This window comes from Erigeron canadensis, chromosome 8 (genome assembly GCF_010389155.1).
Source record: "Erigeron canadensis isolate Cc75 chromosome 8, C_canadensis_v1, whole genome shotgun sequence".
Taxonomy (NCBI): Eukaryota; Viridiplantae; Streptophyta; class Magnoliopsida; order Asterales; family Asteraceae; genus Erigeron; species Erigeron canadensis.
In genome coordinates, this window is record NC_057768.1 from 25,858,740 (window position 1) to 25,877,258 (window position 18,519).

Below are 18,519 nucleotides of genomic sequence, written 5' to 3' on the forward strand. Positions count from 1 at the left end.
ACAGGAGTTTATAGAGTGTTGATTGACAACTTTGCTTAAAAAATGCAAGGAGAGCTGCACGATTACTTAATAATATAAACTGTTTTTTTTTAAACTGTCATACTTTGTTTCAATTGTTAAAAATGTTTATCGTCATAACACTTAGAGGCCAACTTTTTATTTTCGAGCCAGACCTCGAAAATTTTTTACACCCTCGAAGACGGCACTGATTCGACTGAGTCACAACACCAACGATGGTTACTCCTTTCATATAGTACCAAGTATTATGAATAACCGATCCACTATTGGTCTTCCGCCAACCGGGCCTACGACCAACATGAGATAAGCTAAATCACATAATATTATAGCTAAAGAAACATTGGGAGGGATTTAACCCATTAACCTCCGCTTTTATGTTGTATGTTTCCCATCACTGGTTGTTATAACATCCTAAACCAAACAAAAAGATGAGCAAAAAAGAAACAAAGGTTACACAAATTATACTATTAGTCCTTGACGTTTCAAAAGTGCATTCCACGTTACCAGCTATAATTAAGCACTAACAAAGAAAACCAAAACTCAACCTTTCATCTTGATCCACATCCACCTCCATCCATCTTCCTCCACCACCTTTAATGGCCACCAATTCCGTCAACATTCAATCCTAACATCACCACCATTGAAGTTCTTGCACAATATATCATACAAGCAACAAAAAAAAACCAAAAAACATGGAAAATAATAACACAAACAACAACAATAATAACACATATTCTTATTCTTCATATCCAGATTCTAACACCTCGACACCACGTTCACGTGAAGTTGATTGTGAAACCGCATCCTATGAGGAACAAAACAACGTTAATAACAACAACAATAACAACAACAACAACAACAACAACAACAACAATGTGTCGAATAATAATAATAATTATAAGGTGAAACTTATGTGTAGTTATGGTGGTAAGATATTACCACGTCCCCATGATAACCAACTTACGTACATTGGTGGTGACACAAAGATTCTTACGGTTGATCATAACATAAGATATGCGTCCATGTTTAATAAACTCGTCTCATTATCTGATTCACCGGATATATGTGTTAAATACCAGTTACCAGGTGAAGATCTTGATGCATTGATATCTGTTACGAATGATGATGATTTAGAACATATGATGACCGAATATGATAGAATCTATCAATGTTCGGTTAAGCCTGTTAGGCTAAGGTTGTTTATATTTGCATTATGTTCACCTGGTTCGTTTGGTGGTGACAGTAGTAGGTCTGAACAGCAATGGTTTGTGGATGCGTTGAATGCGGTCCAGATTTCATCTGGGCAAGCGTCATCTCCTGCGTCGGAGAGTAATAATAATAGTAATAATAATAATCCGGATTATTTGTTTGGGTTTGATAAAGGAAATGAGAAAGGTTCGGGTTCTGGTAATGGTAATGATAATATTGGGAAGGTGCAGGATGTTAGTGGGGTTGTTGTGCAGCAGAATGTTGTTAATACGGATGGAGCTCGGCCGGTGTCTGAGTGTGGTTCGGACGATAGTGGCAGTAATTGTTATAGTAATAGTAATAGTAATAATAATCGTCAGGTGATTTCTGAGCAGGTTGTTTCGCCTGCAGTGGAGATACAAAGACAGATGCAAGAAACACAAAGGGTGCAGATTGCGCCTAGTAACGAAAAACAAATTAATATCGATCCAAGAGTTTATTATGGAGATTACTACACACAAAAGATTCAACAGGCTGCAGGAGCTGGGCAGACGCGTTACTGGCAGGACCAGAGACATATGACGAATGGGGGTTATCCTATGTCAGTGGCAGGAACTGATTCTCAGGTTTATTTGATTCCTTCTTCGACTGGTGTTTATCCATCTGCAACACCGCCTCCAGTTCCTGCTCCAGCGGCAGCTCAGACTCTGCGACCGGCAACTCGGGTTACTCAGGGACAGGCTTACTATGGGATGCAAAGGATGGTTAGTCCGCCTGAGTTTTATCGGGAGCAGCCAGTGTATAGCACAATGACACCACAACCGCAAATTCAGCAACCAAAAGTTGGAACATATCAAGAAGCTATTGGAATTGTTAGGCCACAGGTTGAACTGGGATATGGGCAGGTTGGGATTGATGCAACGGGTAGGCAGATTTATTATACGACGTCACAGGGAGGAATGACGACCACTTATCAACCGGTGGTTGCAGCAACAGATATGAGACAGGGACCTGGTTTGGCTGTTCAAGATGTTAAGATGGTTGTGACTCCAAATAAGTAATAAGAGTCCGTTAAGTTTGTTATTATTGATTTACTTGATCATGTTTGTTACAATTTGGACAGCATGAATAAGAATATAGGCATATGTGCCTGTTTCGTGTGCCTATTTTGTTCTTTAAATTGTGGTTTCATTGTTTCATATACCTTAATCCATAATTGAAGTTGGGCGTTTGTTAATTGTTATCAGTTTTGTTGCTTTTTCTGATTTGGAAAGTCAAGTGTCCTGTACTTAAACTGCAAAACTAAATTGGGTATCAGTTGTTCGTATAGCTAAGAATGACTGCCAAAGGATGGCTTATAAGAGAAGTGGGTTATAGAGGACGTTCTTGAATAATAGAGATCTTGTTGAGCTTCTTAACTTAGTTATGTAGTATCTACGAAACGGTAAACATTAAATTGTGATTGACAGACAGAAAATAAGAGTATATAGAGAGATGAGAGGTCACTTCCATTACTTTGTGACATTCTACATAATATTATAGTTACCGAATTTATTTTTGGAATATACTTATGTTCTAGTAAACTTTTGTTTGCCTTGATCATGGTTTAGGAATGAGATAGTGAGTTTCAAAGGTTTGACTTCTTAACATTAGAGACAGAGGATAAGATACATGACACAGGCACACAGCCAGAATATTGAAACAAAGCGTGAAGAAAATGGATGAGAAAATTGACAAGGTAAGATATACTTCTCAACTTGAGTAGTCTTTAAGTACAAACTTTCCTTCAGAATTGCTTTACGATTCAGTAACAGTCTAAAGCAGTGACAGTTATTAGAAGGTGGACTAGACTAAGAAAATTGACAATCCATTTTCTTCACGCTTTGTTTTACACAATATTAGAAATTTAGATCCAATCCTAAGACTCACATACATACATACATACATACATACATACATACATACCAACTATTCTAGGAAACTAGAATATACAATGGAAACACAAGCAAACAGAACATACATACATACATACATACATACATACATACATACCAACTATTCTAGGAAACTAGAATATACAATGTAGAATGTCACCGAAGTTAAACAAAGTAATCGAATATACCTCCTGTCATTTCATATACTCATTATTTCTCGTAGTGGCAGAAAACATGATCTGCAATCTCCAGGCCACACTTTTCTGTCAGTACGTCTCTTGTGATCTCATTTAGATACAGCAGCCTGCAAGAATACATAAGTATGAACAGAATCACAATTAAAAGAAATAAGAGAAAAACAATAGATACGAGTAAGTATATATAAATCTTTAAATCAATGACTTACGTCCATGATCACACTAGCGGGTAAATCTTGTGAATCTCTGATTATGGTTTCATACTTCCACACGATATGTTTATAGCTGAGAAACATTCAGGAAATATCTATATGGGTATGATTAATAGACCATAGTGCTTGTGTTAGCATCCCACATCAGCAAAGTATGGGATTGGTTGGTGGTTTATAAGTCTAGGTTCCTTTTATTGCACACCGCCACTACAACAAAGTATATAAGTGCCATGATCACTTGAATTCAAACTACCAAATCCTGCTGTTTTCTTAATAACATATCATGCTGAGCTATAAATTCTAATGGCTGTTTACTCGAAAACATAGAAAGACTGTAGGTGTTACAGCTGGTATCTGCTACCTGAAACTAGGGATATCAAAGCATCACAGTTATAAAACTTAACACTTACTATACGTATGATGTATCATAGGCTTTTCAGAGTTTATTTTTTGTAGAGTTTTTGAATATTGATTTTCTATTAGTAAAGAGAAAAATCCTGCTAACTGAACTTTATTAAATAATAATAGTGTCAATTAATTTGAACCATATAAACATACAAATCCTAACTGTATATTTGGTACAACATATCTCTGGTTTAACAACTGAACTATAAGTTGAAGATGATGAACAACAAAACACTAGCCGACTGACCCTATTGCATCAACATTCTTTAGAATGCACAAAAGTCGGATCACAAAAGACTACCAAAATCCCCACATGAACACTTCCCATGAACAAATCTATGTAGCCGTTTGTTGTCTCTTACCATAATTTCCCTCTCGGTTAACACAGAAACAAACTTAATAAAACTATGACAGTCACTGCACATACCCATACTCTTAACGACACGAATGGGTGATGGTTTTTGTATCTTCAATAAACCAAACACCACAGCATACTTTTCACTGTGATGAGCCCTAGAAAAACTTGGTTCTCTATCCTCTATTTCTTCATTTTCGGGTATATCTAAGTTTTCTTTCCACTCAAATCCAAGATTTCTTGATTTTTCAAGCAAATCCCCTAATAACCCATGAACTTCATGACACTGATAACATGATTTATCATCTTGTTTAAAGGAATAAACCTTATCTTTAATGCTAATCCAACTCCAATCTCTCGGTTTTGTAATTTTTTCATCTTTCATGATTTTCCTTAATCTTGATACATCCTTCCATTTTCCTGCCGAAACATACATGTTCAACAGCATAATGTACAACTCGGGATCTTTTGGGTTGAGGCTGAGTAATTGTTCAGCAGCATAAAACCCCAACTCTAAATTCCCATGACTTCTGCAGCCTGCAACTAGCAGAGACCAAATAAACTCATTTGGCTCAAATTCCATCTTCTTCACAAAATCAAAAGCATCTTCTAACCTACCTAGTCTCACAAACATATCAATTATGCATCCATAATGATCCATAATGGGAGTGATTTTATACTCACTTTTCATCATTTCAAAATAACGTAAACCCTCATCCACCATTCCCGCATGACTACAGGCTGCAAGAACGCCAACAAATGTAACCTTATTTGGCCTATCACCTGCTAATCTCATATCATTAAACAGATCCAACGCTTGTCGAGCAAGACCATGTTGAGCAAAAGCTGTTATCATCGATGTCCAAGAAATTAAAGTTCTCGAATTCATCTCAACAAAAGCTTTACTTGCCTTCTTGATGCTACCACATTTACTATACATGTTAACTAAAGCTGTCCCAACAACAACGTCTGCTAAATAACCGGTTTTGATGGTTTGCGCATGAATTTGTTCTCCTTGTTCTAAAGCGACAAGATTGCTACAAACTGTTAAAACACTAGACATGGTGAAAAGATCAGGTTTCAATCCCGATCTTTGCAATCTCAAAAATATGTCAAGTGCCTCAGCTCCATTTTGAGATCTTACAACACTATTTTCTGCAACATCCATCATCTGGGCATAGCCTGCAATCATCGCGTTCCAGGTTACTAAGCTTACTTTCTCCAATCCATAAAATAACTTCTTTGCTTCACTATACAATCCACCTTTTAAGTACAAATACATAGTTGAATTCGCAACAGGCAAATTAAACTGATACCCAATTTTAATACTCAACGAATGAACCTGCAAACCCACATCTATAGCCTGCATTGTGCAACACAAACTCAAAACGCTCGTCAAAATAAACTCATTCGGCTCCACATCCTCCTCAAGCATCGCACAAAACAAACCCAACCCATCTGCAGCATTCCCATTTTCACCACAGGCAGAAACAACCGTCGTCCATGAAATCACATTCCTTTCCTCAATCCTCCAAAACGCTTTCATCGCAGAATCCAAATTTCCACGACATTTCGAGTACAAATTACAAAGCGAATTTCCAATACTTGTATCATCCTCAAGCCCATATTTCACAACATACCCATGAACCTCCTTCCCCAACTTAGCATCAAGTAAAGCACAACATGCATTCAAAACAACACCAATCGTATAATTCGTGGGATACGAACCACTTCTCAACATTTCCAAAAACACCCTAACCCCTTCTTCAGCCTGCAAATTATAAACATAACCCGACATCAAAGAAGTCCAAGTCACAACATTTCTTTTAGACAATGTATCAAACACTTTACGTGCATCTTCCATTGCACCGCATTTTCCATAAACATTCACTAAGGAAGTCATCACAAACAAATCGTCTTGTCTCCCGGATTTCACGATATGTCCATGAATCGTATGTGCTTCTTGCAACGAATTCTTTTCGATACATTTTTGTAATAATGGAACATAAGCTGATGTTTCAATCTCTTTATCATAGTCCAAAGTCAATACATCAAAACCCTTATCCAAGTTAACATTTTTCTGCATACAACAACAGAAAGATATATAAATACATATACTTTTTATTTTTACTGAAACAGAGTAACTACATTAAAAAGCACATTTTTAGATAACAACTTAATGCATTCAGTCAAATTTCATTTTTTTTTATTTATACATTCAGTCACTTAATGACTAAAAAAGGTGCGGGCCTATAGATATGCATATTGATATAAATATACATATATATACATATATACCTTACTAAATAAAACATGGGTGTTGAAAATAAAAAATAAAAATTGTACCTTTTCAAAAGAAGGGAAATAAGAGGAACGTTTCTTGAAATCTGATTCAAGTTTGATGGTGTTGGTGGTTGTAATTACTGAAGGTAAAGATGCCATGGAAGTTAGTATTATTTATGGATGATTGAATGGTTTTAAGTAATTTTTTTGGACATGGTTTATGGTTTGTGTGGGGTGTGCTTGTTTTTAAGCTTGAAATGTTGTTTGAATTTCATGTTATCTATATCTATATCTATCTGTATATATATGTATGTGTGTTTGGATGAAAATTGATTTTAGGAAAACCAAGGAGAGGGATACTGACTTACTGACTGGTGTCTGTTTGCTTAGGTCCCCACATTTTTAGTATTTACTCCTTGTCATATAAAAATATTAATCCTCCTAACCAGATAGCTTAATAATTTTCCTAATAATGATATAAGATTAAGAAAGAAAATTAGTGAATACCACAAATTACCATCTTAATGTTTTAGGAAGATTATTAGGTTATTTGGTTAGGAAGATTTATCATTTTCCATAAAAATAATATAAAAAAATTAACCTGTAAAATCTTACTTCTCTTTTCTTACCTCTACTAAAAATAGACACTTGTTTCGATTAGGATTAAAAAAAAAAAACGGTTATGCTTAAGGTCATGGTTGTAGAACTTGCTAGACGCTACCAACTCGGTGGACTGGGAGTTGCAAGTACTTTGCTCTATACCGGGAATACTCAGGGAGTCAAGGCGGGGAGTACACGACGAACTTGGCAGACTCGCTGCCCTAGCTTGTAGTTAGTACTCAGCTAGTCAGCTCTACTCGGGGAGTTATATAACGTTGCTTAAGGTAGGAAAGGACTACCAGTTTTTAAGATATAAGGATCAGAAAGATTGTAGGATAAGGATCAGAAAGATTGTAGGATGTATCTAATATTCTAAATGAAAAGCTTTTAAAAAATAATTTTTGATCATGCTGTATGTTATTTGAGTGCTCTACAAAAAAGAAATTCTACAGAAGTGTTGACAGTAATATATGCGCCAATGGCCCAATACAACGAATTACATTGCTTATCAGATGGAAAGAACAAAAATCAATATCCATGTTACACAAACTTACAATCAGCAAAAAACTGGAACAGATATGGAACTATATATGACCGCCAAATCTTCCGAATGAATCTTAGCATCTCCCAAGCTTCAACACACAACTTTAGACCACGAACCTTAGCTTCTCTATTAAGTTCAAAGAAACTTTTACCAACCCCATTAGAATTTATTCAGCTACTAGCGTGGGACACCTGATTGTTTATAGTATGTTTAGGCTTCTGTGTGGCATACTTATCTTTTTCAGTTTTTGTACTTCATTGTTTCCTTCTCAAACCCAATTGTAGGGAACTGTTTAGCATACTCCTCAACCTCACCCCGGATCTTTTTAATTTCAGATTGAAATTTCTCATCTCCATTCATAGTTGCAACGAAATCCTTCAGCTTGGTTCCTGATACCAATTTCATGAACAGAACAAAGAGCTTCATTAGTTCCAGATTGGCATGGCTATCGATTTATTTCTATAACTCTATAAATGTTTTTAAATTTAGACTAAAAACTAGTCATTAATGAACTATAATAAGCAAAAAGTAGTCCATAAGTAGAACTAGTTATTTTTAGTAAAAATAAAGTGACCTCTAACCTGAAGAAGCAGCCTTAATTTTCAAGGCCAACTTGACTGAGGCATCAAATAACTCGGCAACTTTGACAAAATCTTCCTCAAGAAATCCCCTAGATGTTAGAGCAGGAGTTCCTGAACCATAAGAAATACAAGATTTCTTCAAAATTAAATGTTAAAAAATCAATATTAATAAATTTAGAAATATGGAAAGTTATCTTTGTTCTTCAGACGTGTGAAAGAAGTTAGAGACTGTGAACATTACCCATACGTATACCACCAGGTACCATGGCAGACACATCACCGGGAACAGTGTTTTTGTTGGCAGCAATATGAGCCAACTCCATAACCTTTTCAACTCTTGACCCATCAATACCCTGTATTCAAAACCAATTATATCCTTAGAGGCGTGAAACTTAACATGTCTATTTATGAATGGGCAGAGTTGTTTTTTTATAATCTCCAACAAGACAAATTAAAGGAACTAGAAAAAATCAAGGTGAACAAATGAGTCAAATGAATGAAGACTATGTTTTAATCGTACTATGTTTTTACTAATAAAAAACGCATTACTCCTACTAATCTATAAAACCCAGCTCAACCCACCCCAGTTTGACCCATACTAAAATGAGATATTTCAAGCCAAAGCAGTTTTGATCGGTTACTTATTCCACCCATCTTGCCACCTTTAACTATCACACCAGGTAAATTTCTAGAAACTTATAAGTTGCCCACCAAGAATGACACATATAGGCAGATAAGTAATAATATTTAATGTGAAAATACCTTGTCTCTTAAATTTACCAAAACCAAATGGTTATCGGTTCCACCGGATACAAGAGAGTATCCCCTCTCTATCAAGCTCTGCAAAGTCAATAAAAATGCAGTAAATTCATCTGATGTGCCCACAATCATATCTTCATTTTTGGTTATACAAATATAAATATGAATAAGGCTTCTTTTGCTTTATTATGTACCATTTTGTTCAGTATCCATTTTGTGGGTCTTATCTTTCTGATAATGTTCGGCCAAAAAGGCCCAGAATAACAACTCTTTTGTACTATGCAAGTCAAATATCTTATTTAGCATTTCAGATTGTGGGTGTAATTGTATAGGATGACCAAATCACAAATTCACAATGGACAAATGGAAAAAAATATATATATGTATGCTTATAGTAAACCTGTGAAAATCTTTTGCAATTGGCAAGAACTTGTTCTTGATATGCTTTATATTCTGGAGTTGTAGCCTAGATATTAAAGAACAAAGATTGTCAAACATAAACCCAATTAGGATTAAATAACAGCCAAGCAATTCTACTATAAAGGTAATAAACCTGTTTCAATGCAACGGCTAAACCAGCAATGGTATGATTGTGTGGACCCCCTTGAAGCCCTGGGAACACAGCTTGATTGATTTTGTCTTCAAAGTCATACATAACCTACACATTGACACTAGTTTATAATCTGAACATTCATAATGATATAAAAACAAACTCACTGCCATCATACAGCTATAACTCACTTCTTCTCCTTTTTTTGTTGATCTCTTTTAGCCCCTTCCTGAAAAAAATCATTGCTCCACGTGGACCACGTAGTGACTTATGTGTCGTGGTAGTCACAACATCTGCATATTCAAAAGGAGACGGTACAACACCAGCAGCAACCAACCCGCTGATATGTGCCATGTCGGCTAATAAAATAGCTTTTTGTTTGTCACAAAACCTATATAAAAAATGAAGAGGGTTCGAGATATTACTGTTTGAGAAAAAGAAATGAGAAATCACTGCCATTTCATGATTTATAGATGAAATTATTGATTAACCGCGTCTCCCATTGTCAGGTCCGACATTAACCTTCGTGTGTGTAAGTGATAGAACTTGGTATCTATCGACTAGCAAGGAAGGAAAAATTATTGGCTTTTATAACTTGAATAAAACTTTTACCTTGCGCATACGAGCATAATCATATACTCGAGCATAGGCACTTGCACCTGCTACAATTAGTTTTGGCCTAAAGAGAACAGCACTTTTCTCCATCTACAACATACAGTCAACTTTATAGTAAGAAATAGAAAAGATTTTGGAAAAAATGAAACTTAATGTATGTTTATTGCTTACTTGCTCATAGTCGATATAGCCTGTGCTTTCATCTAATCTGTATGGCATTGTCTCAAAAAATATGGACACAGCAGAAATCTTCTTTGTATCGGTCTACATAATGAAAAAGAGCAAAATTATATCAAAACTGGTAAACTTTAGGTTATTACTCATCAAATAGGACCGACTATTAGCTTGTTAAAAATTTACATAACATCATCACCTGATAACCATGTGAAAGATGTCCACCATGAGGTAGATCTAGAGCCATGATTCTCTCATGAGGTTTCAGCAGTGCAGTATAAACTTGAAAGTTAGCAGGCGATCCAGATAGTGACTGCACATTGACTGCAACAGAGATGGTAATATTTAAAGCACAAACACAAATATAAAATCCTCATAAAAAATTCTCATGTTTAAGTTCACTTCTAAAAGAAAAAAATAAATAAAGTAAAATCTAAAGCTGACTATGTGATTGTCATTCTTTATGCCACAATAATAAATTTCAAAAGAAATCGGCAAACAATCCCTTAGGCCCTTATGACGTGCTTTAGCTCAATAGATGCACAGGCAATTCAGAGTAAATTTGCTTGCTAAAAAGGTCAAAAGTTTAATGACTTTTTGACCCGCAACACTTGGTTTCCATTACAAATTAAAAACGGCCTCATACAAATTGGGGAACTTTAGCATTATGGAAGTGTAAATGGAAAAAGATCATCATTTTTGGTAGCTTCAAGCCAAAATAAGCAACCATTCTCACAAAGTACAGGCTTCTTACTGTTTTGCCATAGAAGTTCGTGCACAATGGTCAACTTTGACAGCAATTGGAAACTGATATATTACCTCCCCATTTTGAAGGATCCAAATTAAAAGCCTCCAAAGCACGCTTCTGACACAATCTCTCGGCCATATCAATGTACCTTCATAGTTACAAATAGTAACATAATAATGTATATAAAAACGAAAAGTTTGAGGAAAAGTGTAATAGCTCAAAAGTGAACTTTGTCATACTCATTTCCTCCATAATATCTAGCACCAGGATAACCTTCACTATATTTGTTGGTCATCACTGAGCCAACAGCTTGCATCACCGACAGCGAAGTGAAATTCTCTGAAGGTATAAGCTCGAATCCCTATATTGTCACACAGGGTAATCACGTTCTCCGTATTTAATGGTGTTACAGATATAATATAGGCATCACGTCAGTCATCCATACTATTTACCGTAAAACCAGGTTTTGTTACCAATCATTGCTAACAAAAGTTATATAACTCAAATCAGTATCGATGTTCAAGAAACATCCGTTTGACCCTCGAAACACAAACTACAGCTCAACAGTGGCGTTTCCAGAAGTTTATAAAACAGGGGGGCTATGAATACTAACCATGGAAACACATGGAAGCTTGAGGGCAGACTAATGAATGGTTTAAGCTTAAATTGTATATATTAAAAGAAAATTCACTAATAAAACTAAGTTGAAAGGGGGATTGTGACCACCCTCAATGCACTCTAGATCCGCCAATGCAGCTCAATATATGTCCTATCAAGGTGTGTCTGTAAGTACTTTGAAAGTGATTATGAGTTATGGCCACAATTGTTACGGTTTTGAATACTTTTCTTTATTGTCTAAGGTCTAAATAACCAGAATTTGGCATGTTTATAGTCACTAAGTGCTCCCCAGATAAAGTACCTAGCTAGCTGGATAAATATATCTAAAAAAAAAATGAGCATTGTGCATGTAAAAGAAGAATATTGGAAGTCAACAACTTAACGGATAACGCAGTATATATGTGACTTAGTTAAGACATTGTTAACAGATCATTCCAACTTACTACATTTAGACACATTCTCATTAAGTCGATTCACGAAACAAACACAATCGTAGTTATCCAAATCCGAAAAAGCACTTCCATTTTCATTGCCAATCAAAACAACTTATACGTTCGACGGAAATCTCTAAAGCGTAAATGCAAGTAAAGAGAATAACAAGTCAAGTAAAATGAAAAGGGTAACAAACTAGTACCTTCCATTGCCTAGCTTTTTCGAGTTCAATGATATCCGCAATTTCGGGATCAATTTCTTCCAATGGAGCATTCAATTGCTTTGTCCACTATATATATATTCATTATTTATTCATCAGAAAAAAAAAAAAAAACAAACAAACATAACAAACTTAATAACACTCCATCCGACATCCATCCCATAATAAGTTCTACATAAAAAAAAAAAAAATTGTCTCATGTTTTAACAGATGAAAATATTTCTTAAGAAAAGTAAAAGTGACAGTAATTACTTTTTTAAACTGTAGCGTGAATTACATCTGGTACGGTAGATATTTATTTTGGGAGGGAGGGGGTAAAAAGAAAGATACTGTACTTATTTGTAGTAAAATAATAATATTACTTTACCTTGACACGTGAATCTTCGATGTCACGTGCAACTGGATTCGGCAACGAAGACTATATGCATAAACAACATTACTATTACTATACATACATATATACATCTATGATGGATTATAATATGAAAGATGATATAAAAACGAACCAAGTATTTGAGGGAAGATCGATTGGAGAGACGGTGTGAAGAAGAGAGTCGTCGAAGGGCAAGAGCCATGGCCATATTTTGGGTTTGTTGGAAGGATGGAGTTGTTGGATCTGTGAGTGGTGGTGGTGGTGGTGGTGGTGTTGTCAAGTGTGAGTGGGTTGGTGGGCTGACGAGGAATCCTTACCTAAAATTCAGATAACGACTGTCGCCTATACTCCTTTCCTTTCAACGTGACCACTCCCCACTTTTTTTTCTTTTTTTCCTTTCTTTTTTTTAAGTAAATTTTACATTTTTTCTGTTAAGTGAATGAACTTTCATTTGGTTCATTGTATAACTAACCTGTTAAATTTGAACGAATAATGTAAAGTTTTAAGGTTGACTAATCAAAAACTTTTACGTGGCAGCTCATATGGTGTGTCATATACACACTTTTACATTAATCGTTCAATTTGGCGAGTTGATTACATACAATAAACCAAATGAGAGTTACATTCACCCAATAGAAAAAATGTAAAAGTTACTTACATCCACAGATACTAAACCCAAAAAAATTTTAGTCGCCGTGATTTCAGTTGACATTTCGTTTTCTGTAAAATCTGACGAATCTGGGTTTGTGTTTGAGTGTGGAAGAAAAATAAGAAATGATCATGATGAAATGATGAATCTGCCCCTCACTTAACAAACTTAATAGACGGTTGTTAGTTACGGAGTGGAAAGTGAAAAATTTAACCAACTTCATGGTTTTTCTGTGATTAATTAATTTAAGGGCAAAAAAAAAAATCTTACCAACTTGAGGGACCAAAAATGTAATTTTATCTATAATCTGTCTAATTAATATATAGTAAGTAACACCTAATGCCGTCTTCCATGGGTTTTGGGTCCCAATACCTCGACGGTGTATGGGGGAGGTTAAGATGTAGACAGTCTTACCCCTACCACGACGGTGTAGAGAGACTGCTTCCAGGTTCTATCTAAAGATAAAAAAGGACCTCCGGCCTTGCAAAGGATGAGGATAGAACCCATGACCTCTGTTTTCAAAGGAAATGTATCTAATTAATATGTGCAATCATAATGTGATAGAATATAAAAAGCTTTGTGAGTTGGGAATGTAAATAGCAATGTAATAATGATTTCATAACACAATTATAATACTTATAAAGCATAGTTGAAAGAAATGTGTCTTGTTAAATAAACATTTTAAAGAGTACTTAACAACTCAAAGAAATAGAGAAAAGTGAATTGGCCAAACAGAGATTCAAACCCTATGACACACTAAAATGCCTGACTAACTCTTCCAAACTACATATTGTTTAATTTTTTATGTATTAGATAGATATGGGTTACTTATTATAAAAGAAATATTAAAGTAAAACAAATATAACAAAATTTTGACCCTTAGATCATGATAATATTGATGTACGAATATTCCCGAAACACAAGTATATATATTGATGCACGATAATTTTCATGATGCACGATAATTTTCATGATGCAAGATGATTTTCAGTATAGAAGAACCGATTGTTTTATTTGTTTTATTTAAATACTTGTTTTCTTTAACCTAGAACCATGGTTGTAAATCTCGCTTATCTTGGTCGATATATCCCCGATATATCGTTTATCAATGGTCGGCCGAGATGATATATTCCCGATATATTGCTTATCAGTGGTTGACCGAGACAATACCGAAAATCAGTATTTACAACAGATGGGGATTTTGTAAAGTTACTTTCAGCTTTACTATCTTGACCTTTGAATTGAAATCAAAGATCAAGATTCAAAGATCAATTATGAATCTTGACCCTTGATTTTAATTTAAGGGTTAAAATTAACAACTTTATCAATAAAGTTATAAATAACTTTAGAGGATTCTCATCCATTTACAATCTTGCTTGAAACATAGATAATAATTAAATGAACCCCTTTTTTAAACTCAACAAGTGCTCCCATAAAAACACACCCCTTTGAACGTCTTTTACCATTCATGCATGATTATGTGAGATTTAAGCGGCTCATAGCACCCTTATCTTTTGCTCGTCCCCTACTCTTCTTAAAGATTTGGGGATGTCTCCGAAATTAATTATTAATTAGTGACTTTTTAATGTGAATCATGAATCTAATATCTTACCAGTATATAGGTATGAACAATTAAACTATTTGATTTAATTATATTCAAAATACATTCATCCTTTTTGAGGATTATTATAATTTTATAATATCTGCAATTATTTTGATTTAGTATTTGTCTTAGTATGCGTAGATGTTCATGGGATAAGGCTAGTGGGAGCAAGGGGTTCTTAGAATCCCCCTTTTGTTTCTTTTTGTGACATGTGGAGTTCCTTTGATTTTGGGGGGTTCTCTTTGGAGTGAGGGGTTCCTCCTTTCTCTTGTTCCTTTTTTTTGTTTTGTTTTTTTTATTATTTATTTGTTTAATTTCTCTTATTTTAGTAAGTATTTTTTATTTATTTATTAATAACATACTACTAAAACATAATATTCTTACATAATTCTTAAAAAAAAATACAAACTACACATCAAATAAAAGTTTTAAACCATACAAAATACTAATACGTAAACATTAAACATAAAACTACTCATCGTCGGAACTAACGTAATCACCAAAGTCTGCAAACGGATCGGCAACGGGCTCGAAGTCACGTGGTATCGTCGACCATATATGGTCAACCAAGTCCGCCGTTAGCATGTTGTGAGTCTCTCAATTCTTCACCGCACGTAGATTTTGGAGACGTTGTTCCATCGGAGTTTGTGTATACCAATATCCTAGAACTAAAGTGGGATCCTCCTCATCAAAGTCTTGGCAAGTAGCCTTGTCCTCGTCCTCCAAAATCATGTTATGCAAAATGACACAAGCATATACCACGTCTTGCATCCTCTCCCTGTCCCAATATCGTGCCGGATTTTTAAGAACCTTCCACCGCTTCTTTAGCACACCGAATGCTCTTTCAATATCTTTTCGTGCCGCCTCTTGCTTCTTCTTAAACAGTATTCTCTTCTCATCAACTGGGTCAGTAAAAGTCTTCACAAATGTGGCATATTCTGGGTATATGCCATCACCCAAGTAGTAGCCCCTCGCATAGTAGTTGTCATTTGCATAAAAACAAGCTACAAAAAATATTAGTAACGCAACAAACATTAATATAAGTTTCTACTAACGTGTATAAGTTTCAACAAAAATTTATTAGTAACACAAGAAAAATTAATATAACTTTCTACCTAATGGCGCCAACCATTAAGGATCTCTTCAAGAATAGGAGAGGACCCAAACACATTTATGTCATTATGCGACCCCTGCTGTCCGAAATAAGCATTCCATATCCATAAATCGGAAGAGGCAACAGCCTGAAGTATCATCGACGGATGTCCAATATCACCACGTGTGTGAGTACCTCGCCATGCATTGAGGCACATCTCCCACGCCCAATGCATGCAATCTATACTACCTAACATGCCGGGAAAACCATGAACATGTTCATGGACACTGTATATGCGCTGAATATCAGTCCAAGTCGATCTTCGTAGATAGGTAGGTCCATACAAGTTAACTATACCTATAAATATATAAAGTATATATATAAATGTATGTAATATATATAAATATACATAATAAAGTATATATATAAATGTATGTAATATATAAACTATACCTATAACTATATATATAAATTACGTAATATATATACACTATATATATAAATTACGTATATAAAGAACAAAACCTGAACAAAAGTGTGCAAGTGACTCCCTCGAAGTCCTCTCCGACATATGCAAGTATTCGTCAAGTAAGTCGCTGTTAACACCGTAAGCAAGTTGTCGAATCGCAGACGTACACTTTTGAATTGCACTAAAACCAAGTTTCTCGGCACCATCATATATTTGCTGAAAATACCTATACTCCCTCTCCAAATCACCACAAATCCTCAAAAACAACCCATTTTGCATACGAAAACGACGCCTAAAAATTCTTGGGTTGTAAGTTGGTTCGTCAACAAAGTAGTCACGCATCAACCGTTGTTGCGCCCCAGCACGGTTGTTGCGCCCCAGCACGGTTACGTACAAGCGTGACGCGCCTCCGAAATCGCTGTCGCGGTTCGGCATCACCATCTCTAACCGCGGCTCGCATCGCTAGATTAACGGACATAGCAACCGCACACTCGACGACATCATCATAATCGTCGGACCCATAAGACACATCACTTGGTGACGAATCTGATGAAAATACGAAATTATCCATATGTATATATGTATATAAGTGTGTTTGTATGTGTGTTTATATGTATTTTTATGTATAAAATGTGTGTAGTATGTATATATATATGGAGTAAAGGAATTAAAAAAAAATAATAATAAAAGGAAAGAGACGTTGGGCAACGGATAGTTGCCTAGAAAGCATCAAAATTTCATCCGTTCCATTTCGAATGAGGGGGAGAAGTTTTTGCCCTGGAACGCCCCTCGGGGCGATGTACACGGCGTTACCGGGGTGTTTCCGGGGCGTTCCATTACCTTTTTGGGCGTGCCAAGGAAAGAGGACGCTTCATTCCTCACAGTCTAAAAAGCACCCTTATACTACTTGTTCTCCTCTCGTCCCCGTTCGTCCACCACATAGGGACAAACGAATACCACTGGGTTCATCTCATCCCTGGTTTCATCCCTGCCACATTCGTTCATCCATGGACAAGTTTTGTTGAGTGTTTTTCTTTTTCTTTTTAGCCCTTTTTTTAATATATATGTATATGTATGTATCTATATTTATGTGTGTATATGTGTTTCCCAGTGTGTGATAGAAAATCCAACGAAGAAGAAAATGTTGAAGATGGGTGGGTGGTGGCTAGGCGGAAAAAATCTGACCATTGTTATTATCATTATTGGTACTATTTATTGTTATTTTTAGTTTTAACCCTATGTTATTAACTTAGTTTTGTTACTAACTATAATAGTATATTATTATTATTTTTGTTGTTATTGTTATTAATATTATCATGAAAAATAATTATATATATAATTTTTATTTTAATTGATTGGTTTTTTATTTATGCAATGTAAAATCAAATAAAAAATGGGCCCAAAACTAGTCCTTATTTTTGGATTGGTTTAAATGAATTAGTCTTTGAATGTTATTTTGATGAGTGATGATGACTACGACTAGTGTTTTTGGGGACAAATTTGTAGTATTGGGTAGCCCCTAATTAATAGACGCTCAATGTTGTTCGTCATCGAATATAATGTGATTTCTTGTTCTTAGTTATTTATGGTAATACTATAAGGGTGTCTGCCCCTTGCAACGACATATGGATTACAACACGTTTATTTTGAATTCGTACAACACAACGACGACGATAATTTACTCGCAATTCTATCTCATCAAAATCCTGTATAAGCAAGTAAATAGATGAATCACCCAAATTGCATATCAAAGTATCCTTCGTCAAATAAAATTACCCCATTGAATAAAACCAACTCGATCATTAAAACATTGACATCATAAATTTATAACTGATAAATAAAAACAATTAACAATTTTAATAATTCTTATCTATAAATTAAAGCAAAACTAATATCTCT

At 35.1% G+C, this 18,519-nt stretch overlaps 4 protein-coding genes across 4 annotated transcripts; 1 reads left to right on the top strand and 3 right to left on the bottom strand.

Annotated features, from left to right (window-relative positions):
- Positions 1–585: 585 nt before the first annotated feature.
- Positions 586–2,427, top strand: LOC122580155 (putative mediator of RNA polymerase II transcription subunit 24). Its single transcript, XM_043752426.1, has one exon. The coding sequence runs from the start codon at positions 711–713 to the stop codon at positions 2,265–2,267; it is 1,557 nt and encodes a 518-aa protein (XP_043608361.1). The 5' UTR covers positions 586–710; the 3' UTR covers positions 2,268–2,427.
- Positions 2,428–4,059: 1,632 nt separating this feature from the next.
- Positions 4,060–6,871, bottom strand: LOC122578810 (putative pentatricopeptide repeat-containing protein At5g52630). Its single transcript, XM_043750854.1, has 2 exons — positions 6,656–6,871; positions 4,060–6,389 (listed from the first exon to the last, which is right to left on the bottom strand). The coding sequence occupies exons 1-2, from the start codon at positions 6,749–6,751 to the stop codon at positions 4,242–4,244; spliced, it is 2,244 nt and encodes a 747-aa protein (XP_043606789.1). The 5' UTR covers positions 6,752–6,871; the 3' UTR covers positions 4,060–4,241.
- A 792-nt stretch (positions 6,872–7,663) lies between these two features.
- LOC122611255 (serine hydroxymethyltransferase 2, mitochondrial-like) lies at positions 7,664–13,162 on the bottom strand. Its single transcript, XM_043784249.1, is given in 16 exon segments — positions 7,664–8,125; positions 8,318–8,428; positions 8,559–8,670; positions 9,080–9,157; positions 9,477–9,542; positions 9,630–9,734; positions 9,818–9,832; positions 9,834–10,015; positions 10,238–10,331; positions 10,413–10,505; positions 10,615–10,739; positions 11,235–11,311; positions 11,403–11,524; positions 12,416–12,502; positions 12,801–12,851; positions 12,940–13,162. Coding segments are annotated over 16 exon segments (1,542 nt in total). The 5' UTR covers positions 13,015–13,162; the 3' UTR covers positions 7,664–7,976.
- A 2,493-nt stretch (positions 13,163–15,655) lies between these two features.
- Positions 15,656–17,061, bottom strand: LOC122610496 (protein ALP1-like). Its single transcript, XM_043783481.1, has 3 exons — positions 16,677–17,061; positions 16,188–16,400; positions 15,656–16,062 (listed from the first exon to the last, which is right to left on the bottom strand). Exons 1-3 carry the CDS (start codon positions 17,059–17,061, stop codon positions 15,656–15,658), a joined length of 1,005 nt encoding a protein of 334 aa, XP_043639416.1.
- Between the last annotated feature and the right edge of the window lie 1,458 nt (positions 17,062–18,519).